This window comes from Sminthopsis crassicaudata, chromosome 4, assembly GCF_048593235.1.
Source record: "Sminthopsis crassicaudata isolate SCR6 chromosome 4, ASM4859323v1, whole genome shotgun sequence".
In the NCBI taxonomy this organism is placed as follows: Eukaryota; Metazoa; Chordata; class Mammalia; order Dasyuromorphia; family Dasyuridae; genus Sminthopsis; species Sminthopsis crassicaudata.
This window is the reverse complement of record NC_133620.1, coordinates 272,098,799-272,126,160: the sequence shown is the minus strand read 5'-3', so window position 1 is coordinate 272,126,160 and position 27,362 is coordinate 272,098,799. Positions and strand designations below refer to the sequence as shown.

The following is a 27,362-nucleotide window of genomic DNA, read 5'->3' as shown; positions in this document are numbered from 1 at the left end:
AATGGTTCAAATCTTTACACTAGCTTGCTTCTACCCTTCCTCCCTACCTCCCTCCAATCTTATACATTCTCTCAATTTTCTTAGTGAATCATTCATTCATTCATTCATCCATTCATTCAAAGAGAGTACAAAACTTAACTTGAGCCCAACCTTGATCAAAATAGCATCAATTACAGATAAGTGGGATTTGATGAAGTTTTTCTGTAAGTGCTTGAGCATCAGGAATTTAGCCTCCTGGATACAAGAACTTACAGGTGCAAGAACTCCTTAGTGCTCCCAGTTGTGCTGATTTTCATTTTCTGTTGCTCCATAAAGCCTAAGAACCACACAAGAAGTGGAGTTAATATTTTTGTTTTTTGTTTTGACTCCAGAAGCTGAGGATAGTGCCTTGCATGTCATAGGTACTTAATACATGCTTGGATTAGATCAGATTTAGTGTTCAAGGACCAAATCACCAGACATGAGACTAGGGAATATGCCTGAAAGGTAGCAGTAGTCTTTTTGGACATTTGACTGTTTGTTCCCATAAAATGATTTGGAGATCACCTTATATGTTATGTTTTTCAGAAAACCAAATATGACTTTCACTTTCATATTGGTGAGAGCATCACATTACTTTACCTTCATATCACTTACCTTAAAGACCAACTAAAATGGTTTTCCTTGATTTTTCTTTTATGTGACATTTTCCCATCTCTGTTCATATACTATTCCATCTCCCATACTTTTGCCCAGACAATTTATTATTCCTCATACCTAGAATACACTTCTTTTTCATCTATCTCTCTTAGAATCCCTCACTTCCTTTAAATCTCAAGTAAGTTGTAACTCTTTCCTATACAAAATCTTTCTGATTATACTAGTGACAATTTCCACAAAAGTATGTTTTGATAGGGAACATGAAGTAGTGGATAGAGAGCTGGTCTTAATACCAGGAAGATCTGAATTTTCATGTACATTTTTGCATGAACATATATCCCTCAAATAGAAAATAAACTCTTCAAAGGCAGAGGATATTTTATTTTTGCTTATGTATCCCCAATGCCTAGCATAGTTTTTAGTAGTCTCTTACTAAATGCTTCTTGATTGAATTATAAAAACTTGCTCATATAGATTTTTATTTCCTCTGAGAAATTCCATTTTCAACATGTTAATGTTCCTCCCTTAATGGAATTTTTAAAAAATTCTACTTTGTGTTTGTGGGAAGGATTCAGGGCACCAAAAACACACTTGGTCTGCTTCATAATATTTCCTAGAGCCAATCCTACTTTTTGGTTATTTTCAGAGAGTTTCTTTTGCTCACAGCGGATCTCGGCGGCTGATGCTGCTTTCGACATCAATGTTTCATCTTCATTTTCTGAGCACTCGTTCATCTAGAAAACACATAGAAATATTCCAAATTCAGTTTTCCTAGAGATACCAGTCACTATTATTAGAGCAGCAGACAAAAAGAAATGACCTCTTCTGAAGTGCTTATAACACTTTTGATTGATTCAAGGCATAATATAGACTATGTTCACAGTTCTGATTGGCTGATTTAAGCAAGAAGTATTTTTTTACTTTACTAAAGTAGTTGCTAAAGGTGGAGTGAAATAATCAATGGAATCCCCCTCATGAGCCCATTCTTCAAAAAAAAAAAATCCCCAATGATTTGACATCAACACATACTTCTTTATCATTTGGTCTGGATCTTTACTATCCATCAAAAATAATATACTAATTCCTATCTGCAAGTGTTTTTCATTGTGTTCCCTGGGGTAGGAATGCTTTTCCTTTATCCTTCCATCCATATAAAGGCTATATATTCTCCAGCTTACATCCTACTTCCTCCATAAAGCTTTTCTAAATGAGTTCATTTCCACTTGAACTTTTATAGCACTTTTAAAAAACATATACCACACAACATAACATTTAGTCATTATTAGTATGATCCTTTTTTTTTTTTTGCAATAATAGCAGAATCTGAACCTTTTTATTCATCTGTCAAATTCCCAGTAATAAACCTCTCTCTACCAATTATAGATCAACAATTCATTTGTAACTTAATGGTCTGAGAGTCACCTAAGTCCTCTGAATGACTTAATGACTTGCCTATGGCTATACAGATGACTACAGTTATCCCTTCACATTAAGACTTTCCCTATCAGAGTTTTATTATTTCATGGATTGGCATAAGAAATTAAAAGGGAATTGGGAGGGAATTTTGAGGAAACTTCAGACAATACACAAAAACTAACCCATGATACAGAAAAAGTTTAGAAATTCAGAAATGCATAAAATATATGTATAGTGTTGTATAATATCAATATATTTTGTCCTTTAATATTATAGTAATTAGGACTTCTTCTCTGATACAAAGGGAAGGTTAAAATATTTACACAGATTTTTGGTCAGGGGAACACACACACTCCTAATCTCTGAGATGTGGAAGAGAGAACTTTAAACCTGGATCTTCTTCTTAGCTCAGAAGCTGGCCTTTTATCATTACTTTATCTCTTTATAAATAATAATGTTCAGTAATTTGCTGGAGAAAGTTTGACAATTGGTTCTCCCAGGAGAAAAATGTGAGCATGACATACTTTTATTTTTACATTATTACCTTTTCCCTATCACCTTAAGTCTAGAAAATCAACAAAATAATAAAGCTTTGATTTGTATAGTTTGCTGATTTATGAGGTGGAAATAGATGCTCATGTTGAAGATTTAAAATTAGCTCTTGTGAACTATTGGCCCCAAGAGACCCCTGCAGTTACCTAATTTATTTCACAGAATCAAGAGATTATCCATTGGGAGGTTTTTTAGAAGTCATTGGGTCCAAATTCTATTTGAAATATGAACTCATTCTTCAATAGCTGTTCTCAAATCTTTTGTTCTCAGGGCTCCTTTATTCTTTAAATTTTTTGAGGATTAAACCGCTTTTGCTTATATGAGTTCTATTTACTGTATTATCATATTAGAAATTGAAGGTGATAAATTTTATAATATATATAATTTTACCTAAAGTAGCAATAATTAAGAAATACATATTTTTCCAAAACAAAAAAAAAATGAAAAATGGAACATGGAAATATATTGTGTATAACTGCACAAATGTAACATATCAAATTGCTTACCATCTTAGTGACATGGGAGATGAGAGAGGGAGAAAATTTGGCACTCAAAATAAAAAAAAAGGGTTAAAATTATCTTTACATATAAGTGGAAAAAATAAAACATTCAAAAATAACGAATGTCATATTTTTTCAAATTTTAATGTTTAGCTTAATAGAAAATAATTGGATTCTCATATCTGTTTGGCATTTAATCTGTTGTAATATATTGTTCTGGTGTATAGGGTTAGAAAAAGGAGACCTTTAAGAGGGAAGTAATGACTTAGCATAATTATAACAATAGTTTTGATCTCTTCAAAACAGTCTGAGGGACCCATAGGGATCTAGATTATAATTCGAGGACCATTACAACATCCTGAAGAGGTATTTATGTAGTTATTATTTGAATACCTCTATTAATGAAACACCATTTTATGAGATAACATTTCCATTTCTGTACAATTTTAATTATTAGGGCACTCTTCCTTATATTGAGTTTCTTTTCATATACAATAGTCTTATTTACCTAAACTAGAGTTAATCAATGAACAGCTAGGTGTAACAGTGGATAGAGCAACCTGGAGTCAGAAAGATTCTGTTTCCCGAGTTCTAATCTGGCCTCAGGTACTTATTAGCTGGGTGACTCTGGGCAAGTCTCTCAAGTCTTTTTGCCTCAGTTTGTCATTTATAAAATGAGCCAAAGAAGGAAATGGTCAACCATTTCATTATCTTTGTCAAGAAAACCTCAAAGGGGATCACAAGTCAGATATGACTGAACAACAAAACATCAACCAATCAGTCACCAAACATTTGTTAATCACTTACTATATACCAGTCAATGTAAGCTTTTGAAAAGAGAGACCATATTTTATCTTCCTTTGTTCTCCCCACAAAAAACCCTAATATGTTCTGACACAGTAATTAAACATTAAATCGTTTTTGATGGTTGATAGACACTAACAATGAGTAGTAACTATAAGTTCTTGGTAGTTACTTAACCTGTTATGTGATGTGATTTCTTTTGCTTTCAAATAGAATAATTACTTAGATGAATAGCAACAGATGATGATCAAATGATTTTCTGAATGGGTTACTCATTCTCATTTAGTAGTTTCATAATTTCTATGGCAAAATTATTGGTGAATAAAAAAATAGGGTTAATTCTGCCATTCCCCATATCTCTTTTCTTCTCCTCTCTCCCCCAAATATCAACAGTTCTGAAAGTTAAGCATGCATACTCACCAGGAGACTGTAGGCTTTACCATAAAATTGAGGGAAGTTGATTTCTTCCTCAGGTTGAAGATTCTCTAGGAGTTCCCTAAGTGGCTCTGACCGGAGGAATGAAGAGCAATCCCTAAGCACAATTCTGGAACTCTGAAAGAAGTGGAATTATTGTGTTAGAGAATTAAACAACTTAGCTCCTAGAAAACAATATGATGTGCAGTATGACAACTATTTCAATAAGCCATTTAATCAATCAGCAAGCATTTATTAAGCCCTTACTATGTGTCAGGCATAGTGCCAGGCATAGTACTAAACTCTGGGGATGCAAAGAAATGCTGCCCCCCCCCAAATAAATAACTTCTGCTCTTAAGGAGCTTACATACTGATGCAATTCATACTATCTATCCTCCATACAAAAGGGATATTCTTTGTTTTTAAAAAATGATTTTCTCCCAAAATAAATAAAAATTAATTCTTTACTTTTTAAGTTTTAAGTTCCAAATTAATCCTTTCCTCTCTATCCTCCTTTATCCCTCAGGTGGAATGCAATCTGATTTAGGTTATACAAGAGAAATCATATAAAACATTTCCATATTATTTGTTTTGTGGAAGAAAACTAGAAGGAAAGAAAGAAAAGGATAGGAAGGAAGGAAGAAAGGAAAAAAAAGAAAGAATTTGGTTTGTATTTAGACACCATCAGATCTTTCTTTTGGAGATAGATAACATGTTTCATTATGAATCCTTTGGGGTTGTCTTGGATCATTGTATAGCTGAAAGTAGCTAAATCATTCACAATTATTCATGGTACAATACTGTTGTTACTGTGTACAAAAGAATATTCTTAAAGTATACTCTGACCACATTACTCCCTTGCTCTGAACGTTCCAAGGAATTCCTATTCTAAAGGCAAAATATACTCTGACCACATTACTCCCTTGCTCTGAACGTTCCAAGGAATTCCTATTCTAAAGGCAAAATGTGTACTTATATATGTTGATTTAATTTCCCCCAAGCAAAATATAAGCTTTTTGAGGGCATAAGTTCTTGCTTTTATGCCAAGTGCCTAGCACATAGGTGGTGATACTTATTCTTTGATTGAAAGGAAAAAGACTTGACATTGAGAGATCTGGTTTTGATTCCTACATCAAAAAAAGTCTTTAATGGTTCACAGTTGCCTTCAGGATTAAATACAAAGTTCTCAGTCTAGCATTTTTCAGTTCGTCATTTTCTAATTATGTCCAACTCTCTGAGACCCCACTTTAGGGGTTTATTTGGCAAAGATTTTGGTGTAGTTTGCCATTTCCTTCTCCAGTTCATCATATAGATGAGGAAACTGAGGCAAAGGGTTAAGTGACTTATCTAGGGTCACACAGGTAGGAAGTGTCTGAGGTCAGATTTTAACTTTGTAAAAGGAGTCTTCTTGACTCCACTCAGGCAGCCCTTTAATTTCTGTGCTACATTTAGAACCCTCTAAAATATGATTTCCACCTACCTTTTTTTTTCTTTTCCTCTCTCTCGTCTCTCTCTCTCTCTCTCTCTCTCTCTCTCTCTCTCTCTCTCTCTCTCTCGTCTCTCTCTCTCTCTCTCTCTCTCTCTCTCTCTCTCTCTCTCTCTCTCTCTCGTCTCTCTCTCTCTCTCTCTCTCTCTCTCTCTCTCTCTCTCTCTCTCTCGTCTCTCTCTCTCTCTCTCTCATGTCTCTCTCTCTCTCTCTCTCTCTCTCTCTCTCTCTCTCTCTCTCTCTCTCTCTCTCTCTCTCTCTCTCTCTCTCTCTCTCCTCTCTCACTTTAATGGTTATACATAATCATCCCATTTCCTACTTTGACACTTTGCATAGGTCCTCCCTCATTTTTACTCTCATTTTACTCTCATATTACACTTGTAATCTCTCCTTATTTCCACTTTTTACAATCCCTATCTTCCTTCAAAATACAATTTATCTGCAAGATCTCTCAGAATTCTCCAAAGCTTTTGGAGATCTTTTCCTCTTGACATCATTTTGGGTAATTTTTCATATATTTTATATTTAATTATTTGTTTATATTTTCTTTTTAAACATTAGGATATAAGTTCTTGGAGTTTGAGGACAGTTTTATTTTCGTTTTTGAATCTTCAAGGTTTGACAGAGAGCCTGGAATATAGTAGGGCCTTAATAAAATTCTCATTGGATTGGATTGATTTGATAGAGACATTGGAGGGCTTCTGCAGAAGTTATTATGGTCCTCTATCAAAAGAAACCTGATCCTGCATAACTGAGCCTGGCTATCCCATTTCCAACAAGACTGAGTGTTTCTTACTTTGACAACTTGGGGGTCGTTGTCTTTAAGAAGGATTAAGAGTGAACCCAAACTTTTCTCTACTTGATCCACAAACACAGGTTTTTTGTTGACAAAAGAGAGCAGGTGACCATAAAGTGTTACAGCGGCCAGGCGTATGGTGGTTATCTCCTACAGTGACAAGATGGGGTGAAAATAATAATTAGTAGTGACAACTGTCTCCACTAGCATAATAACCAGGAAGTGTGATCCCTATGCAATAAGGAGATTTAGCATAGTTGTATCCTTCAGTGGAGAAAATTAAAAAGTTTCTTGCTATGTGGGGGCAAACTTTTAGTACATTTACACTCTTCAATTGTAATCTTGAGAATGGAGTCCTGTATCATATCTGGTTCAGCATTTCCAGTGTCTAGCACAGTTCTGTGCATATGATAGGTACTTACTAAATTTACTTGTTAAATTGAACAAAATCAAATTGACCATAGTTAATTGCTCTTTTGAGAGAGGAATCATGGCTTGACTGATAGAGACTATAATTGTTGGAGAAAATACCATCATGTGTTTCTAACACTTGAAACAGAAATACTATGTGTTTCTGGCCCTTAATCTCCCAGGATTATTAAAAAATTCTCTAAGATGAGTTGAAGAGCAAGTATTGTTCTGCACTAATAGGAAAATTTGCCTGATTGGAAATTTTGAATATCAATGAAATCTAAAATTAAATAATAAACTTTTTTTTCTTAAGAATTTGTAAGAGAATAATTTTATGAGTCAAAATATCAAGTCCAAATTCTTCTGCTTGATATTAAAGAACTCCAATTAATTCACTGCTCCCCAGGAAAAATTTTCAGTTAGCTCTTCTGAAGCAGTCTCCCCTTGGGTCATCACTTCTCTGTCTGCAGGAGAAAACTTTGCTTTGCCCTTAGAACCTTCTAGGACAGATTAGGACTTTTCTTGCTGGGTGTCAGGTCTCTACAGTACTTCTTAGTACTGTATATGTATCAGGCCCTGCCATCATGTGTGTGGCACACAGCCCCCATTCCAAATTTCCAGTTCTGCTTTATTCATTAAGATCCTGGAGAGCAGGTCCATCAGAACAAATATTATTTGTATGTTCAGCATTTAGTACAGTGTTTGGGACATTGTTATTTAGTCATTTCAGTCAAGTGTGACTTCGTGATCCTGGTTGGTATTTTATTGGCAAAGTTATTAGAGTGGTCTGCCATTTCTCTAGATCATTTTACAGATAAGAAACTGAGACAAATAGAACTAAGTGACTTGCCTGGGATCACATGACTCATTAAATGTTTGAGTCAATTTTCCTGAAATTTGAACTTAGGATGCTGAGTTTTCCCGATTTAAGGCCCACACCCTATCCACTGTACTACAGGGCACATAGTAAGTACTTAATAATTTTTATCTATCTATCTATCTATCTCTATCTTTCTGTCAATCTTTCTAATTGTCTATGTCTCTCTATTTTTCTATCTTTTTGCCTATCTACCTTTCTATGTTTCTGTCTTTCTACCTATCTGTCTTTCTATCTTTTTATCTGTCTGACTGAGTCTGTTTATCTTTCTGTCTATCTATCCATTTATCTAATCTCTCTAAAGTTATATCACCAGTCAATAGTAATAAAGAGAGTAATCAAAAGATATTTTGGGGGAGCATATATGTTCCTATTGGTAGTAGATGTGGGATGGCAAGTATATGAGGACTGGAAAAGAATAGTAATTAATTGGGTTTCAAGGAAATCTGGCCCTATTCCATCAGGGAGGAATACTCACATTTCTAAATTTGTCCTTTCATCCTTCATGGTGCATCAGTAGCTGATGCAAGAAGAAGCCTAGGGAGAGATTCCTAAAGTAATGAACTAGTCCAACTATGATGACCCAGAATTTTCCAGGAGAGCCTTTTCTTTTTTTTAATCCATTTGTGTTGTGTTTCCTGGTGATTGTCTGATGTGTATTCTCTTGTCCAAGTTTTATCATGCTCATATCTATATGGGCAAACTACTTAGAGGTTCAGGAGAAAATGGCTAATATTTATTTGGATGTTGCCCACCTGACATTTCTTCCTAAGACCTCTTCCCTTTCCCTATGTCAAGCTTGCTTCAAAGACTTTTGATATCACATACTCTGTTCCTTATTATTCTCCAACATGGATTGTACACTCCAAGCAAAACAGCTCACCATTATTGTCCTTCATATACATGATTTTTGGCCTTCTCTATTTCTTTCCTTTAAAGGAGGTAGTATGGTAGAGTGGACAAATTCTTGGCTCTGGCATTAGAGAAGCTTGTTCAATTCCTACTGCTCATACTCATTGTTTAAGTTCATACAAGTCACTCAACCTATTTAAGCCTCAGTTTTCTTATCTGTAAGATAAAGGGATTGGATCCCCTTTTATTTTTTATATATATGTGAGCCTATAATTCTGTTAATTAGAAACATGACTGAATTTAATCAAAACCTGACTCAAAATTTTTCTGTAGGCAATTTCCCCTGATTAACTCTCTTTTCTCATGGAGTATTTAGTAAGAACCATTTTTTTTTCTTTTGATCACTTTATTCATTATTCATTATTTTCTACTTGTTTTATAAATGTTGAGTACATGTATATGGCTGCAATTGGACTATAAATTAAATTAAAAATATAAATTATAAATTCATTTACAATAAGGATCCCATTTGATTTTTTTTTAGCATCAAAGTATTCAATTTTTCTGGTGAATAATGAACACAAACTAATTACAATTGACTGACCAAGCCTGCATGCATTGCTGAGGGAGAAAGAAACAATAAAAACCAAATTGATACTTACTCCTAAGTCTTTTTCATCAAGATTATTGAAATGGCAAACCATTCCAGGATCTTTGTCAAGAAAATCTCAAATGAAGTCACAAAAATTTGGATATGACTGAAATAACTCAATAGCAATTGTACCTCAGAACTCTTGAATTCAAGCTATCTATCAGATTCAAACTTCCCTTTTGAACCCTCCTGCCATGCATGGGATTGTAGGCATTGAACACCGTGCCTAACCACTTACAATATTATAGCTAATCACAAATATTTTTATTTAAGGTGATTCTGATAGATTCTTAGTGTAATGAAAGTGGGTAAAGCTAGGGGCAGGCAGTTAAAGGAAACTACTTCAGGAAATAATAGTTTTTGCCTTATTTTTGTGATAAAACCTCAAAATCATTAAACTGCAATTCACCTGGTATAAAAACTAATAATTGCTTTGTAGATAAGAAGACACTTAGTTCTTTACTTACATCTCTCAATAATGCTCTGATCTGGAGAACTAGTCGTAGAACAGTATGCCCTTTCAAAGTCTTCAGGAAGGGGATAAATTTTCCAAGTACAATCAGGGTTTCTTCAATAACTTTTGGGTCACAAGCCTGACACAGAGCTTCAGTTAGTACCTTAAAAATTATCTTCTTACGTTTTGGTGTCTATAAAAAAAGAGGGGGATTCAAACTCATTAGAATGACACAGGATTTTCTATAATCTCTCCTTTGAAATTTTAGTGTCTATAACTAAAATCCTAGTATTGGGATAAAGATTTTTTTTACATTTCTTAGTGACAGAAATACAAGACAATGAAGATAATATTCTATTAATCAAGTAAGGTTTTTTTGTTTTTGGTTTTGGTTTTGGTTTTAGTTTAGTTTTGTTTTGTTTTGTTTTGTTTTTACCAGAAAAGAAATCTTAAGTTTAGAAGCAATCTAGTACAATCTTTCATCCAACACTGAGATCCTTTATTATAAGAATGTAAATTCTGAGGATAGCAACTATTTCATTTTTATATTTCTATGTTCAGTCATCACAGAGCCTAGAATATAGTGAGTACTCAGTGTATTCTTATTGATTAAACTATACAATTTCTCTGCTATAATACTCATCCAAGCTTGAATACTTATAGTGATGAAGAGCTCATTTCTTTGAAAGATAACTCATTCCATTGCTAAGTCACTCTAATTTTATTATAGAGACCTCTACCTTTAAATTTCACTTATCTGGGGAATATATTGAGGATATGAGCCAGAATAATATTCTTAGGCAATCAGGTGGTAAATAGAAAAGAATGATAGGTTTGTAGTCACCAGGAAGTCTTGAGTTTAAATCCTGCCTGAAATATTTTTGAGCTCTGTGACCCTGAACAAATCACTCAACACCTATTTGTCTCTGTTTCATCATCTGTAAAATAGTGGGAATAAGAACATCTATCTCCTCAGGTTGTTGTGAGGATAAAATGAGATAACATATGTAAATCTCTTTGCAAACATAAAGAACTATAAGAATACTACTTATTAGTATTATTTCTCAAGGCAGCTAGATGGCATAGTGAATAGAGCACCAGCCTTGACGTAAAGAAAGGACCTGAGTTCAAATGTATCCTCATATAGCTAACACTTACTAGCTGTGTATCCCTTGACATGTCATCTAATCTCAATTGCTTTAAAAAAAATCAGTAAAATTAGATAAAGAAAACAATTAGATAAAGACAAATTAAATAAAACAAATCATTGAGAAACAAAATTAGTGAGCTGGAACAAGAAAACAGCTCTCTAAAAAATAAAATGGATGAAAAGGAAAAACATTCCATAGAAGAAAAAAACTCACTTAAAGACATAATTGGACAATTACAAAAAGATATAAAAAAAGTGAGTGAAGAAAATACATCATTAAAAATTAGGCTCAAACAAGTAGAAATGAATGACCCAAGGAGAAACCAAGAAGTAGTCAAGCAAAATCAGAAAAATGAAACAATTGAAAAGAATGTCAAGTACCCTATTAGAAAGACAACAGACTTGGAAAACAGATCCAGGAGAGACAATTTGAGAATAATCAGACTCCCTGAAAAATGTGAGGAAAAAAAGAGCCTGGACGTTTTGGAAACAGAGGGTAAAATAGACATTGAAAAAATTCATCTATCACCTACTAAAAGGGACCCTAAAATCAAAATGCCAAGAAATATATTGGCCAAGTTCAAGAACCATCAGACGAAGGAAAAAATACTGGAAGCTGCTAGAAAAAAGCAATTCAGATATGGAGGAGCCAAAATAAGGATAACCCAGGATCTAGCAGAGTCCACATTGAAAGAACGAAAGGCTTGGAACGTGATATTCCGAAAGGCTAAGGAACTTGGTATACAGCCAAGAATAACTTACCCAGCAAAAATGAGCATCGTTTTCCAGGGAAGAAGATGGACATTTAACGAAATAAATGAATTCCATCTATTCTTGATGAAAAAACCAGACCTACACAAAATGTTTGATCTTCAAATACAGAACTCAAGAGATTTCTAAAAAGGTAAAAAGAAATCTTGAGAACTATATTTCTGCCATAAAGATATGTAAAGAACATATGTATAATTTGTCCTAGAAACTAGAGGTGGAAAGGAAATTATATCATAAAAAAAGGGTAAAGTGGTGGTACTACATCTCATGAAGAGGCAAAGAAAACCTATTATATCTGAGAGAAAGAAAGGAGGGAGATGAACATAGTATGTATCAATAGACATATTCGATTTATGGTGAAACTTCTTCCACTTCATTGAAAAGTGAGAGGGAAGGAGTAAGCTAAGGGGAAGGGAATACAGAAATTGTGAGGAAAAGGGGTAAAATAAGGGGAGGAACTTTAAGGTGGAGGAGGGATACTAAAAAGGGAGGGCTGTGAAAAGCAAGTGGTGTTCACAAGTTTAATACTGGGTAGGGGGGTAAGAGGGAAGGAAAGGAGAAAAGCATAAGCGGGGGTTAACAGGATGTCAAGCAATATAGAATTAGTCATTCTAACCATAAATGTGAATGGGGTAAACTCCCTCATAAAGAGGAAGCAGTTAGCAGACTGGATTAAAAGTCAGAATCCTACTATATGTTGTTTACAGGAAACACACCTGAAACAGGGTGATACATTCAAACTAAAAGTAAAAGGGTGGAGCAGAATCTACTATGCTTCAGGTAAAGCCAAAAAAGCAAGAGTAGCCATCCTCATCTCAGATCAAGCAAAAACAAAAATTGATCTAATTAAAAGAGATGCTAAAGGGTAGCATCAATAATGAAGCAGTATCAATATTAAACATATATGCACCAAGTGGTGCAGCATCTAAATTCTTAAAAGAGAAATTAAGAGAACTGCAAGAAGAAATAGCAAAACTATAATAGTAGGAGATCTCAACCTTGTACTCTCAGAATTAGATAAATGAAACCACAAAAAAAATAAGAAAGAAGTCAAAAAGGTAAATAGAATACTAGAAAAGTTTCATATGATAGATCTTTGGCGAACGCTAAGTGGAGATAGAAAGGAATATACTTTCTTCTCAGCAGTTCATGGAACCTGCACAAAAAATGATCATATACTAGGGCATAAAAACCTCAAAATTAAATGCAGTAAGGCAGAAATAGTAAATGCATCCTTTTCAGACAACAATGCAATTAAAATTACATTTAATAAAAAGCCAGGGGAAAATAGACCAAAAAATAATTGGAAATTAAATAATCTTATACTAAAGAATGATTGGGTAAAACAGCAAATCATAGACATAATTAATAACTTCACCCAAGAAAATGACAATAATGAGACATCATACCAAAATGTGTGGGATACAGCCAAAGCAGTAATAAGGGGAAGTTTTATATCTCTACGGCCTACTTGCATAAAATAGAGAAAGAGAGGGCCAACAAATTGGGCTTACAACTAAAATTGCTAGAAAAGGAACAAATTAAAACCCCCCAGACAAACACAAAACTTGAAATTCAAAAAATAAAAGGTGAGATTAATAAAATTGAAAGTAAAAAAGCTATTGAATTAATTAATAAAACTAAGAGTTGGTTCTATGAAAAAACCAACAAAATAGACAAACCCTTAGTAAACCTTATTAAAAAAAGGAAAGAGAAAAAGCAAATTGTTAGTCTTGAAAATGAAAAGGGAGAACTCGCCACTAATCAAGAGGAAATTAGAACAATAGTTAGGAGCTACTTTGCTCAACTTTATGCCAATAAATTCGATAACTTAAATGAAATGGAAGAATACCTTCAAAATATAGCTTGCTCAGATTAACAGAGGAAGAAGTAAGTAGTCTAAATAGTCCCATCTCAGAAAAAGAAATATAACAAGCTATTAACCAACTCTCTTAAGAAAAAATCCCCAGGACCAGATGGATTTACATGTGAATTCTACCAAACATTTAAAGAACAACTAACTCCAATGCTATATAAACTATTTGAAAAAATAGGGATTGAAGGAGTCCTACAAAATTCCTTTTATGACACAGACATGGTACTGATACCTAAACCAGGTAGATAGAAAACTGAGAAAGAAAACTATAGACCAATCTCCTTAATGAATATTGATGCTAAAATCTTAAATAAGATATTAGCAAATAGACTTCAGAAAATTATCCCCAGGATAATACACTATGACCAAGTGGGATTTATACCAGGAATGCAGGGCTGGTTTAATATTAGGAAAACTATTAGTATAATTGACCATATTAATAATCAAATTAATAAAAACTATATGATCATCTCAATAGATGCAGAAAAAGCATTTGATAAAATCCAACATCCATTCCTACTAAAAATGCTTGAGAGTATAGGAATAAATGGACTATTCCTTAAAATAATAAAGAGCATATATTTAAAACCTTCAGTAAACATCATATGTAATGGCGATAAACTAGAACCTTTCCCTGTAAGATCAGGAGTGAAACAAGGTTGCCCACTATCACCATTACTATTCAATATAGTACTAGGAACTCTAGCCTCGGCAATAAGAGCCGAGAAAGAGATTCAAGGAATTAGAGTAGGAAATGAGGAAATCAAATTATCACTCTTTGCACATGACATGATGGTATACTTAGAGAACCCCAAAGGCTCTGCTAAAAAGCTATTAGAAATAATTCAGAATTTTAGCAAAGTTGCAGGATACAAAATCAATCCACATAAATCCTCAGCATTTTTATACATTACCAACACAATCCAACAGCAAGAGATACAAAGAGAAATTCCATTCAGAATAACTGTCATTAGTATAAAATATTTGGGAATATATCTGCCAAAGGAAAGTCAGGAACTATATGAGCAAAATTATGAAACACTTGCCACAAAAATAAAGTCAGATTTAAATAATTGGAAAGACATTGAGTGCTCTTGGATAGGCCGAGCAAATATAATTAAGATGACAGTACTCCCTAAACTAATCTATTTATTTAGTGCTATATCAATCAGACTCCCAAAAAAGTATCTTAATGACCTAGAAAAAATAACAGAATTCATATGGAATAACAAAAGGTCGAGAATTTCAAGGGAAGTAATGAAAAAAAAATTAAATGAAGGTGGTCTAGCTGTACCTGATCTAGATCTATATTATAAAGCAACAGTCACCAAAACCATTTGGTATTATCTAAGAAATAGACTAGTTGATCAGTGGAATAGGTTAGGTTCACAGGGCAAGATAGTGAATAAAAATAGCAATCTAGTGTTTGACAAACCCAAAGATCTCAACTTTTGGGATAAGAATTCATTATTTGACAAAAACTGCTAGGAAAACTGGAAATTAGTATGGCAGAAACTAGGTATGGACCCACATTTAACACCACATACTAAGATAAAATCAAAATGGGTCCAAGATTTAGGCATAAAGAATGAAATCATAAATAAATTAGAGGAACATAGGATAGTTTACCTCTCAGACTTGTGGAGGAGAAAGGAATTTGTGTCCAAAGGAGAACTAGAGACCATTATTGATCACAAAATAGAAAATTTTGATTATACCAAATTAAAAAGTTTCTGCACAAACAAAACTAATGCAAACAAGATTAGAAGGGAAGTAACAAATTGGGAAAACATTTTTACAGTTAAAGGTTCTGATAAAGGCCTCATCTCCAAAATATACAGAGAATGGGCTTTAATTTATAAGAAATCAAGCCATTCTCCAATTGATAAATGGTCAAAGGATATGAACAGACAATTTTTAGATGATGAAATTAAAACTATATCCACTTATATGGAAGGGTGTTCCAAATCACTATTGATCAGAGAAATGCAAATTAAGACAACTCTGAGATATCAGTACACACCTGTCAGATTGGCTAAGATGACAGGAACAAATAACAATGAATGTTGGAGGGGCTGTGGGAAAACTGGGACACTGATGCATTGTTGGTGGAGTTGTGAAAGAATCCAACCATTCTGGAGAGCAATCTAGAATTATGCCCAAAAAGTTATCAAAATGTGCATACCCTTTGACGCAGCAGGGTTACTACTGGGCTTATATCCCAAGGAAATACTAAAGAAGGGAAAGAGACCTGTATGTGCAAGAATGTTTGTGGCAGCCCTTTTTGTAGTGGCTAGAAACTGGAAGATGAATGGATGTCCATCAATTGGAGAATGGTTGGGTAAATTATAGTATATGAATGTTATGGAATATTATTGTTCTGTAAGAAATGACCAACAGGAGGAATACAGAGAGGCTTGGAGAGACTTACATCAACTAATGCTGAGTGAAACGAGCAGAACTAGGAGATCATTATACACTTCAACAATGATACTGTATGAGGATGTATTCTGATGGAAGTGGATATCTTCAACATAGAGAAGAGCTAATCCAATTCCAATTGATCTGTGATGGACAGAGTCAGCTACACCCACAAAAGGAACACTGGGAAATGAGTGTAAATTGTGAGCATTTTTTTTGGTTTTTCTTCCCAGATTATTTTTACTTTCCAATTACAGTTCTTCCTTTGCAACAACAACAACAAAATTAGTTTCTGCACATATATATTGTACCTAGGATATACTTATAAGATATTTAATATGTATGGGAATGCCTGCCATCTAGGGGAGGGGGTGGAGGGAAGGAGGGGAAAAATTCGGAACAGAAGGGACTACAAGGGATAATGTTGTAAAAAAAATTATCTATGCATATGTACTGTCAAAAAATGTTATAATTATAAAAATTAATTTAAAAAATTAGTAGTAATGCCAAAGGAATAAAACCTGTCTGGATGGTGTATATAGTGTAGATTTCATAACAGATTTCTCTACCTAAATGCAGAAATATAGAGAAGATTATTTAGATGAAAATAAAAGAAACAGTCCTCTTAAGCTGATGAAGAATAAGGATGTCTTTCTTAGTACATACCTCACACTCACACAGAGGCAAGGTACAATAGTGACAAAAAACTTCGACTATTTGGATAACTACTCTCAATCTTTTGCATGGTATCTGACAAATTCTTGACTTTTATTGCTGACAAGTTCAGGTCTCAGAAAGCAAAGGCAAAGAATTTCTGAATAAAATTCTGATTAATGGAGAATAATTATGTAGTAAAGTGAAAAGTACACTATTTTATCTAAATTTATTTTTTGAAGGCAATTACGATTAAGTGACTTGCTCAGGGTCATACAACTAGTAAGTGTCTGAGGACAGATTTTAACCCAGATCCTCCTGATTCTAGGGATGAAGAAGAGGAACTTTGAAAGAAAGGGATAATATTATTTTGGAGGTCAAAATAGGTAGAGAAAGGAATTGTGGGCACATTCAGACAAATGGCCTAGTATAGTATGTGTATGTGCTTTGAGAATAGGGAATGTTTAATTTTTGTCTTTGTATTCCAAACTCTTAACCTAATCCCTTGCAAACAATGAAAATTTAATACATATTTTTGAGTTGCTTTGAAAGTGGATTTCAAAAGCCTTATATCATGACTCCAAGATAAAAGTCATGAAAATAGAAAATCTACATTAAATTAAAGAGGGTTGGGGAAATCACAAAAGCAAAACATGATATAAATGATTCTGATAAAAAAAAAACCAGAACAAAACAAAAAGGAGATATGAATAAATGAATGAGCATTTATTAAGATTTTACTATGTAAACAGTGAGCACTGACCCTAGAGTCAGAAGGACTAGAGTTCAAATGTGGCTTCAGAATGTAGCTGTGTGACCCTGGCCAAGTCAGTTAATCCTGCTTGCTTTAGTTTCCTCATCTGTAGAATGAGTGGAGAAGGAAATGGTTCTAGCATTTTGTCAAGAAAACTCCAAATGGGATCATGAAGAGTCAGATTCGACTAAATAGTTACAACAAAGAAGCATAGCATTGTACTAAAGAAGATACTTGCCAATGTGTTCAGATTTATTTTTTTTTTTAGATAGAAGGAAAGCAACATAAAACAATTAATACTAGAGTTGAAGGAAACCTTAGAAAATCTGTCGTTTTATAGATTAAAAACTGAGGCTCTGAGACATAAAGTTGCTTTCCCAAAGGTCAACACAGCTAGAAAATGGTGGAGTCAAAAATTAACTTTAGAATCTCTATCTCTAAATGAATATATATTTGGTTAATGACTGAATGAGAACTAGAATTTAGGTCTTTTGAACCATTGAACCATTTCTCTTTCCCCCACACCTTAGACCTTTCATTAAAAAACAAAACCAAAAATAACACAAGACAACCCATATAGACTCACTTCCTTGGGTAACCCAACAAGGGCATTTCCTAATGCTCTTACTGCCAGGAATTCAATAATAGGGTTGATATCTTTGGTTCTTTCTATTTCCAACTTCAGTGCGGTGTTCATTGAGTTTTTCTCCAGCTCTCCCATCTCCTGGCAACCTAAAAGCTGCAGAAAGCAAAATGTAAACATTTTATAATGCATCAATTCACCCTATATCACAGATTCTTCCCTCCCCCAGTCCTCATTCCACCAAAGTTCAGCGCAGGCCTCTTCTAAGTGAAGTCTTTCCTTATTCCTGCCCATTCAGTTGCTGGTGCCTTCCATGCAAAATTACCTTGAACTAATTTTGTATTTTATCTTGCATGAACCTATCTATTTATGTAGACATTTTCTTTCTTGATGAGAGTATAAACTCAGGGAGGGGGCTATTTCATTTTTGTCTTTCTATTCCAGCATTCAGCACAGTGCCTCGAATAAATCAGGAATTTAATAAATCTTTATTGATTAACTGATTGGTAATTTTTTTTCTTCTTCCTGGCTTTGCCTTACCTCTGAAAACAGGGCAGTGCAGACCATTCTGTATTCATGTTCAACTGACTTAAGGAAAGGCAAGAGACTGTGTAGCACATTGTGATTTAAGATCTCAGGGAACTGGACCAAAGATCTGTAATGAAGAGGAACAGCAGCAAATGAAATACTTGGCAAGTAACTTGCCTCCGAGAGATCCTAAAATTCTTCCCTTCCATCTCAGAAATTTGTCAGAATTTCCCTTTGATCCTCTTTTGTATGCAAAAACTTTCTTTGTTTTCATCATCATTACCATCATCAAATTATCTTCAGGGTTCTTTATTTTACATCATTTTCAACTCCACTTAATAAGAATCATGACTTTGGCCTCTCGGTACTGATACTAACAGATTAATAATCTGTTTTATATATATATATATATATATATATATATATATATATATATATATATACACACACACACACACACACACACATATGTATAAACACATAAAATCTCTGAATGGAAAATTTCTAAAACTATCAGATTTGCTGTAAATGCCAAAGAACCAATGCCTGGACAACTTTTCCAAACAAAAGTCTCTTTCCAATCTCAGAACAACTTCCCTCTCCCCTTCTCCCCAGTATTAAGATCTGACATTGTGGAGAAATGTGAAGCTAGTCAAAGTACTTTTACAAATTTAAAATTAAAATGAGAGAAAAAAAATACATTATTGTCCCTTACCCACTCTCCTCCAAACTAGTCAAAAGATTAATTAGGTTGAAAATAAAATGCTTTAGTTAAAAAAAAAAAAAAAAAAAAAAAGATTAGAGTGAGTCTGAACAAGCACTTTTAGTAACTGTTTTTGGAAGCTGTAGCCTAAAGGAATGAGAATGTAGGAGAGGTCTGCACCTTAGTTAAAAAATCATGTCATATAGGATTACATGCCTTTTAGAGGAGGAGATGGAGGGGAAGAGGGGAAAAATTGGAACACAAGGTTTTTCAAAGGTCAATGCTAAAAAAAATTACCCTTGCATATGTTTTGAAAATAAACAATTTCAATTAAAAAAGATGAGCTGGAGAAAGAAAAAAAAATAAGAGAGGATTAACAACAATAAAAATATCATCACCTAGGGGGTAAAAAACCCCCAAAAGTCATGTCAAAAGACCTATAAATCCTAGCTTCAGTATTTTCAATATCTTCATTTTTCATGATTTAGAGCTACTCAGAGGGGAGACTAATGATACTTTCTGGGCAATGGCCACTACATATGTCAAGGAAGTCAATCAGGTCCTTTATTAAGCACTTACTATGTCAAGCACCATGACAAATGCTGGGAATACATATAACAAGAAATAAATCTCTCCACTCAAGGAACCAAATCAGATGATTTGGATCTTTCCAGACATGAAAAGTCTACCACAATGTGTAACGTGCTGTTGTCTCCAGAAGCTGCCGATTGCTCTTTGGGAGGAGATCTGCTGTGTCAACTCAAATCTCTTGGACAGATTCTTCTTCCTGTAGAGAACTGTTGTCTCCAGACAGTTGCGGTTAACTCTGGTCCAGAGAAGTGATTTCCCTTCCTGCAGAGAGCTGCCTCAAGTCTGGTCTAGAGCAGAGACTCCCTATCTCTGGAGTGCTGCCCTCTTTTATTCTCCCAGAGAATGGGCGTGGGATAATGCAAGGGCTTCTGGGAAAAATTACTTCAAGCAATGAACTTGCTCCTCCTAAGCATGCAATCTCCTCCCCAGTAAAGGCCGGAACTAGAGAATTGTCAAGTACCGACTTAGCACTTAGTAAGAACCTAACAACAATGGAGTTCAGTTAGTATTTGGAACTCTACATCTCTAGTCCCTATTAGGATGACCATAAGGGCAATTGAGTACAAAGATCCTAGAACTCCTTAAAAATAAACTTGAAAAACAATAAACACAATGCCTATAACCAGGGATGTGTTGGTAAATATTTAACAACTGATGCTTCAAAAAAAAGTATGTGCACACCATTTAAATTTAATCTGCATTATTAACACTTTCTTATTCTATAAAGTCTAGACGATCAAAATATAAGTAAAATTCTGATTTGTTTGCCAGTTTCTGAGGTATATATTCTCGCACTGAAAATTTAATGGTTAGTTCTCTACTTCTGGTTGGAGATGGTGCCAGCACAATGATATACCTTTTTACCTTTTACCTTTTTACCTTTTTCAGCACAATGATCTAAATGGAAAGAAGAACCATAACAAAATAAAAATGAATGCTATAAAATTGCAAAAAGAAGTTTTGTTCCTATATACTTACGTTTTACATATATATATATCTCAAGAAACTCTTCTCAAACTATATTTGCAGAAGAGGGGGTAAGGCACATAAGTGTGGAACATTGCATATATTGTCAGATTTTTTCAATGTATTAATTTGTTTTGTTGCTCCTCCTTTCCCTTTTTTTTTTGATTAAAAAAATCTTTGTTATATGGGAAGGTTTTATGAGAAGGGGAAGGGGGAAATTGGTTGTGAGGTGATTTGGGATGGTGGTGACAAAGGTCTTTAGAATACTTGAACCAAATACTAAGTTAAATGAAAGAATCAAGTTCTTGAGTTCGGCTGAGCCTTCTACCATGAAAATGTCATGTTTTCACAAATAATGTACAAGCAGGCATTGCCACACAATTTGCGCTGTCCATGCGTGTTTTGGTTTGTCAGAAGCCATTGATGACGGGTATTATACAGCATCTATGGAACAACCACCAGCTTCCCTGCCAAAAACAGGATCATGAAGCAGTCTCCATCCATTCTTTAACATCCTGCTTAGAGAGCTTGCCCCTTGGCAGAAGCAGAAACCAGTACTGGAAAGATGAGGGATAGCAAAGGCCCTCAGCCCCCAGGGACTTCTAGTCACTCAAATCAGAACTAAATCTTCAGAAACAACTAAACTATCCTCCAAGTCCCTGTTAAGGATCCACATCCTCCATGATGCTTTTCAAAAGTTAGCCTGTATACACAGATGATATCTCCTTGGAATACCTGTGTTATCCCTAGTTCATTCCCCTTACTTTTAGGATTTAATAATTACCTGGTTCTAACAAATGAGTAAGTCACAGGATGACAGAATCCCAACATATCCTTCAGCTATCTATACCTGAATGCCAATCACCTCTACAACATTTCTTATAACTAAATGGTTTTCCAGATCCTGCTTAAAGACCACTAATTCCTCAGATACTCTATTCCATCTTGAGGCTTTCTTAATTATTGGGAAGTTTTCTCTTACATTGAGCTAATATGTGCCCCTATATTGCTTCCACTATTGCTCCTTTAGGAGAAGCAGAAACTAGTTGAAGTTCTCTACCACAAAATATATCTTCAGTATTTGAGGGTAGTTATTTATGGTCCCAGAAAATCTTCCCCCAAAGGCTAAACAATCATTTTGCCCCCAATCCCCAATTTCTGTACCACCCTGATCACTTTCATTTGGATGCATTCTATCTTGTCAAAATCCTTCTCTGAATTCATCAATCAATGAACAAACTACCGTATATGTGGTTTGACCAGGGAGAAAACAGCATCACTAAAATAACTCTCATCCTGGATGCTGTTTACTTAGAATCTTGTAATATTTGTTTCCCCAGTTACATGTAAAACAATTTTTTACATTTGTTTTTAAAACTTTGAGTACCAAATTCATTCCCTTCCTTCCTTCCCCCCTCCCTGTTGAGAAAGTACGTTTGAAGTTATGCAAAACATGTCCATAAAAGTCATGTTGCAAATAAAAACATAGATTCTCCTTTCTTCTCCCTCCAAAAAAGTGCCAGAAAAATAAAGTGGAAAAATATGCTTTAATCTGTATGCAACATGATCAGTTCTTTTCCTGGTTATGGATAGAATTTTTCATCATAAATTCATCAGAGTAGTTTTGGATCATGATATTGCTGAGAAAAGCAAAGTTCCCACAACATTGCTATAACTTGGTACACAATACATTTCACTTTGCCTGAGTGCATGAATAGCTTTCCAGGTATTTCTGACAGCATCTTGCTCATCATTTCTTATAGAACAATAATATTCCATCATGATTCCATATCATAATTTGTTGTCATTCCCTAATTGATGGGCATCCTCTCTGATTCTTTGTCCTGAGAAAAGGATGCTATATATTTATTGATAAAATTTAGGATTGAGTTCAAACTAAGCATAGCATAGTTAGCATAGTGACTGGAGCAAGAGAAGACTTGAGTCAAAGTCCATACCAATTGTGTGACTATGGTCAAGTTACTTAATCTTTCAGTACCAAGAATGACTCTTAGGGATTATAAGTAGTACATAGAATAATTACAATGAACAATTTTGGCCCCAAAAATGGAAAAGAGAAGATATAGCTCCTTCTCTTCTTATAAAAAATGGGGGAATATGGATCTGAAACAGTCAGACTAAGTTGGTTTTTTTCTTTTTATTGAAATTCTCCCAGCTCCTGCTCTTTGTTTTATTGAAATCTTGGTTATAAGGAATAACCCTTGGGGTAGTGTCAGGGTAGGGTGAGAAATATAATTGGAATTGGAGGTGTTATAAAAATAGAATATATTTATTTAAATACTTAAATATTAAGTATTTAAAATAGTATACTTAATATATAAATATTTAAACTATTATAAAGTTCAGCCTTCTAATATGCTTCAATAGAAAAAAATTTCCATATGGAAATTCTCCTATGTCCATTATGTCACAGTTCTGGATTCATCTTCTACCCTCAAAAGGTTAGAGTTTTGTTTTGTCATACTGTTAATTCACCTACTACATATACTTTCTCCTCCATCTTTTCTCAAGACAAGTTTAAAGACCTTTTAATATGAAGAACTAGATATTACACTTTTCTTAAACAATACTGCCTAGCTTCCTTAGGGGCTTAATAAATAGGAGATGATTGATTTTCACCTGCATAAATGAATCACTCCAATGTGTACCAACTGGGCATTCCGAAGGAACTTCCAAACTTCTGTATTTTCCATTTGAACCACAGCACTGTGGAATCCCTGAAGTTCCAAAAAGTTCTTAAATCCAGCCTCCATGGAGCTAGACAGTGAAGGAGAGATAAAGGTTGGCTCCACTATGTCTGTACAAAGAATTCAGAAGGGAGCACATGTGCCAATAGAGAAGTACATGTAGTTCTTGGCTTATAATAACCTCAATTAACCCAAGAATCTGTTTGCAAATCACCACTTTCACTTTGACTCTTTGTTTGTAACCTCTTCACTAATCTTTCAGAAGATACTTAACAATCCAACTTAGCCCTTAGCCTCTACATTAGAATTTTTCAGAAAGATTAATGAGTTTCTTTCCCTTTGTAGTTGGTAGGAGATACAAGAATCCAGATTTTTTAGCTCTCTAATGCCATGTTTATGATTTTATACTATAGCTATATGTGACTCTGGAAAAGTCATTTACTTTATCTGCAGAGCTGTAATAAAAAAAATTGTGTGTGGGAAAGTGAAGAGTGAAGAATTGAGTAGTAACTCATACTAAACAGATGTTTGGGGGTAGAGAGCTAAAAGGGGATTTGTAGCCATTCCTACTCCAGCCCCTAAACTCTCAAACTATCAAATAAAAACTAGAAGGAGATTTAGGCATCATCTAGTTTAACCACATATTTAAGAATTTATTTCCTAGAGGAAAAAATTGAGATTCCTGAAAGTTTTAAGTAACTTATTAAAGTTGTGGCCAAGATGAGGTAGTATCATATGGAGTCCAAAGTTTATAGATTCAAAAACTTTAAAAGCTAGAAGATATCCCTTTATTTTATAGATGAAGAAAGAGAGAGTATATATACTATATATGTTAGATAAATAAAATTTATATTGAACAAAGTTATAAATAATTTTAATTTATTTGCAGTAACACAGTATCCATAATTTTCCAGAACACTTTTTGAGAACTACTGTCTAAATTCAGGTCCTCTTAGATCAGAGATTATTAAATGGTTTTTGGTGACATGGACCCTTTTGGCAATCTGACAAGATTTATGGATCCTTACAGATTGTTGTCTTCATTCAAAATGGAGGGAAGTGCTAAATTTCAGTTATATTAACAAAACAAGTTTGGGGATCAAAATCTAATATATTTTGAGGTTAATATACATATATAAGAGTTTTGTTTATTTTTTGAATATTATGTGACTATACTATATATGCTAAATAAGTAAAATTTGGTAAACTCATATAGAATTTTATTTTTATCTAAAATAACATAACACTCACAATTTCCTAGAAAACTTTTAAAAAATTACTGCCTGGATACAAAATAAATCCACATAAATCCTCGGCATTTTTATATATCACTAACAAAATGCAACAGCAAGAGATACAAAGAGAAATTCCATTCCAAACAAATGTTGAGAGTATAAAATATTTGGGAATCCATCTACCAAAGAAAAGTCAGGAATTATATGAGAAAAATTACAAAACACTTGCCACAAAAATAAAATCAGATTTAAATAATTGGAAAGACATTCAGTGCTCTTGGATAGGCCGAGCGAATATAATAAAGATGACAATACTCCCCAAACTAATCTATTTATTTAGTGCTATACCAATCAGACTCCCAAGAAACTATTTTAATGACCTAGAAAAAATAACAACAAAATTCATATGGAAGAATAAAAGGTCAAGAATTGCAAGGGAACTAATGAAAAAAAACTCAGAGGAAGGTGGTCTAAGTGTACCTGATCTAAAGCTATATTATATAGCAGCAGTCACCAAAACCATTTGGTATTGGCTACGAAATAGACCGGTAGATCAGTGGAACAGATTAGATACAAAGGACAAAAAAGGGTACATCTATAGCAATCTAATCTTTGACAAACCCAAAGATTCCAACATTAGGGATAAAAATTCATTATTCGGAAAAAACTGTTGGGAAAACTGGAAATTAGTATGGCAGAAATTAGATATGGATCCACACTTAACACCATATACCAAGATAAGATCAAAATGGGTCCATGATTTAGGCATAAAGAGGGAGATAATAAATAGATTAGAGGAACAGAGGATAATCTACCTCTCAGACCTGTGGAGGAGGAAGGAATTTATGACCAGAGGAGAACTAGAGATCATTATTGATCACAAAATAGAAGATTTTGATTACATCAAACTAAAAAGTTTCTGTACAAATAATACTAATGCAAACAAGATTAGAAGGGAAGTAACAAATTGGGAAAATATTTTTAAAAACAAAGGTTCTAAAAAAAAAAAAAAAAACAAAAAAAAAAAACAAAGGTTCTGACAAAGGTCTCATTTCCAAAATATATAGAGAACTGACCATAATTTATAAGAAACCGAACCATTCTCCAATTGATAAATGGTCAAAGGATATGAACAGACAATTCTCAGAGGAAGAAATTGAAACTATATCCACTCACATGAAAGAGTGTTCCAAATCACTACTGATCAGAGAAATGCAAATTAAGACCACTCTGAGATACCACTACACACCTGTCAGATTGGCTAAGATGACAGGAACAAATAATGACAAATGTTGGAGGGGATGTGGGGAAATTGGGACACTAATACATTGCTGGTGGAGTTGTGAAAGAATCCAGCCATTCTGGAGAGCAATCTGGAATTATGCCCAAAAAGTTATCAAACTGTGCATACCCTTTGACCCAGCAGCGCTACTACTGGGATTATATCCCAAAGAAATACTAAAGAGCGGAAAGAGACATATATGTGCCAAAATGTTTGTGGCAGCTCTTTTTGTTGTAGCTAGAAACTGGAAGATGAATGGATGTCCATCAGTTGGAGAATGGTTGGGTAAATTGTGGTATATGAAGGTTATGGAATATTATTGCTCGGTAAGAAATGACCAGCAGGAGGAATATAGAGAGGCCTGGAGAGACTTAAATCAACTGATGCTGAGTGAAATGAGCAGAACCAGAAGATCACTGTACACTTCAACAACAATACTGTATGGGGATGTATTCTGATGGAAGTGGAAATCTTCAACATAAAGAAGATCCAACTCACTTCCAGTTGATCAATGATGGACAGGGGTAGCTGCACCCAGAGAAGAAACACTGGGAGGGGAATGAAAATTGTTAGCACTAATATCTGTCTGCCCAGGTTGCATGTACCTTCGGATTCTAATGTTTATTGTGCAACAAGAAAATGATATTCGCACACATGTATTGTACCTAGACTATATTGTAACACATGTAAAATGTATGGTATTGCCTGTCGTCGGGGGGAGGGAATAGAGGGAGGGGGGGTAAATTGGAAAAATGAATACAAGGGATAATATTATAAAATATATATATATATATATAATAAAAAAAAATTACTGCCTAAACTCAAGATCTCTTAGATCAGAGTTTCTTTAATTTTTTTGTCACATAAAAGTTTGGTGAAAGTTATGGGCCTTGTCTACATTTAAAATGAAAGGAAGTGCTAAATTTCAATTAGATGTTAGAGAAAATAAAGATGTATTTATTTTTCCCATTAAATTCCTGGGCAACCTTACAGGTCTATGGAACCAAGGTTAAGAACCCCTGTCTTAGAACATGGATTTAGAGTTAGAAGGTCCTCAGTTCCAACTCTGTCATTTTATAAATGAAGATTCTGAGGGGACAGAAAACTTAAATAATTTGTCTAGAATTATAAGGCTAACAGTTTCAGAAGCAGAATCTGAACTAAGGTGATTCCACATTGAGCACATAAGCCATTTTACACTGTACTGCTTTTCTTTTTTCTTTTTTTACCCACAAAGTTATATAATTAGTATTTTATTTTTTTCATATACATGAAAAGATAAGTTTT

At 34.1% G+C, this 27,362-nt stretch overlaps 1 protein-coding gene and 1 long non-coding RNA gene across 6 annotated transcripts in view; one reads left to right on the top strand and one right to left on the bottom strand.

Annotated features, from left to right (window-relative positions):
* The window catches only part of LOC141566339 (maestro heat-like repeat-containing protein family member 1), a 109,113-nt gene that overhangs the window by 1,364 nt on the left and 80,387 nt on the right, over window positions 1-27,362 (bottom strand). For 2 of the 5 annotated variants that reach the window (XM_074310739.1, XM_074310740.1), the window contains 8 exons: window positions 23,491-23,628; window positions 18,603-18,717; window positions 18,066-18,218; window positions 9,867-10,046; window positions 6,608-6,757; window positions 4,332-4,463; window positions 1,304-1,373; window positions 253-316 (listed from right to left, as the gene is read on the bottom strand). In XM_074310739.1, coding sequence (XP_074166840.1) covers window positions 253-316; window positions 1,304-1,373; window positions 4,332-4,463; window positions 6,608-6,757; window positions 9,867-10,046; window positions 18,066-18,218; window positions 18,603-18,717; window positions 23,491-23,628 — 1,002 coding nt within the window. Of the gene's footprint in view, window positions 1-36; window positions 317-1,303; window positions 1,374-4,331; window positions 4,464-6,607; window positions 6,758-9,866; window positions 10,047-18,065; window positions 18,219-18,602; window positions 18,718-23,490; window positions 23,629-27,362 lie in introns of those variants that run through there. The other 3 variants (XR_012489284.1, XM_074310741.1, XM_074310742.1) reach the window with 3 other exon arrangements.
* The window catches only part of LOC141566342 (uncharacterized), a 36,383-nt gene that overhangs the window by 6,715 nt on the left and 2,306 nt on the right, over window positions 1-27,362 (top strand). The window lies entirely within an intron of this gene.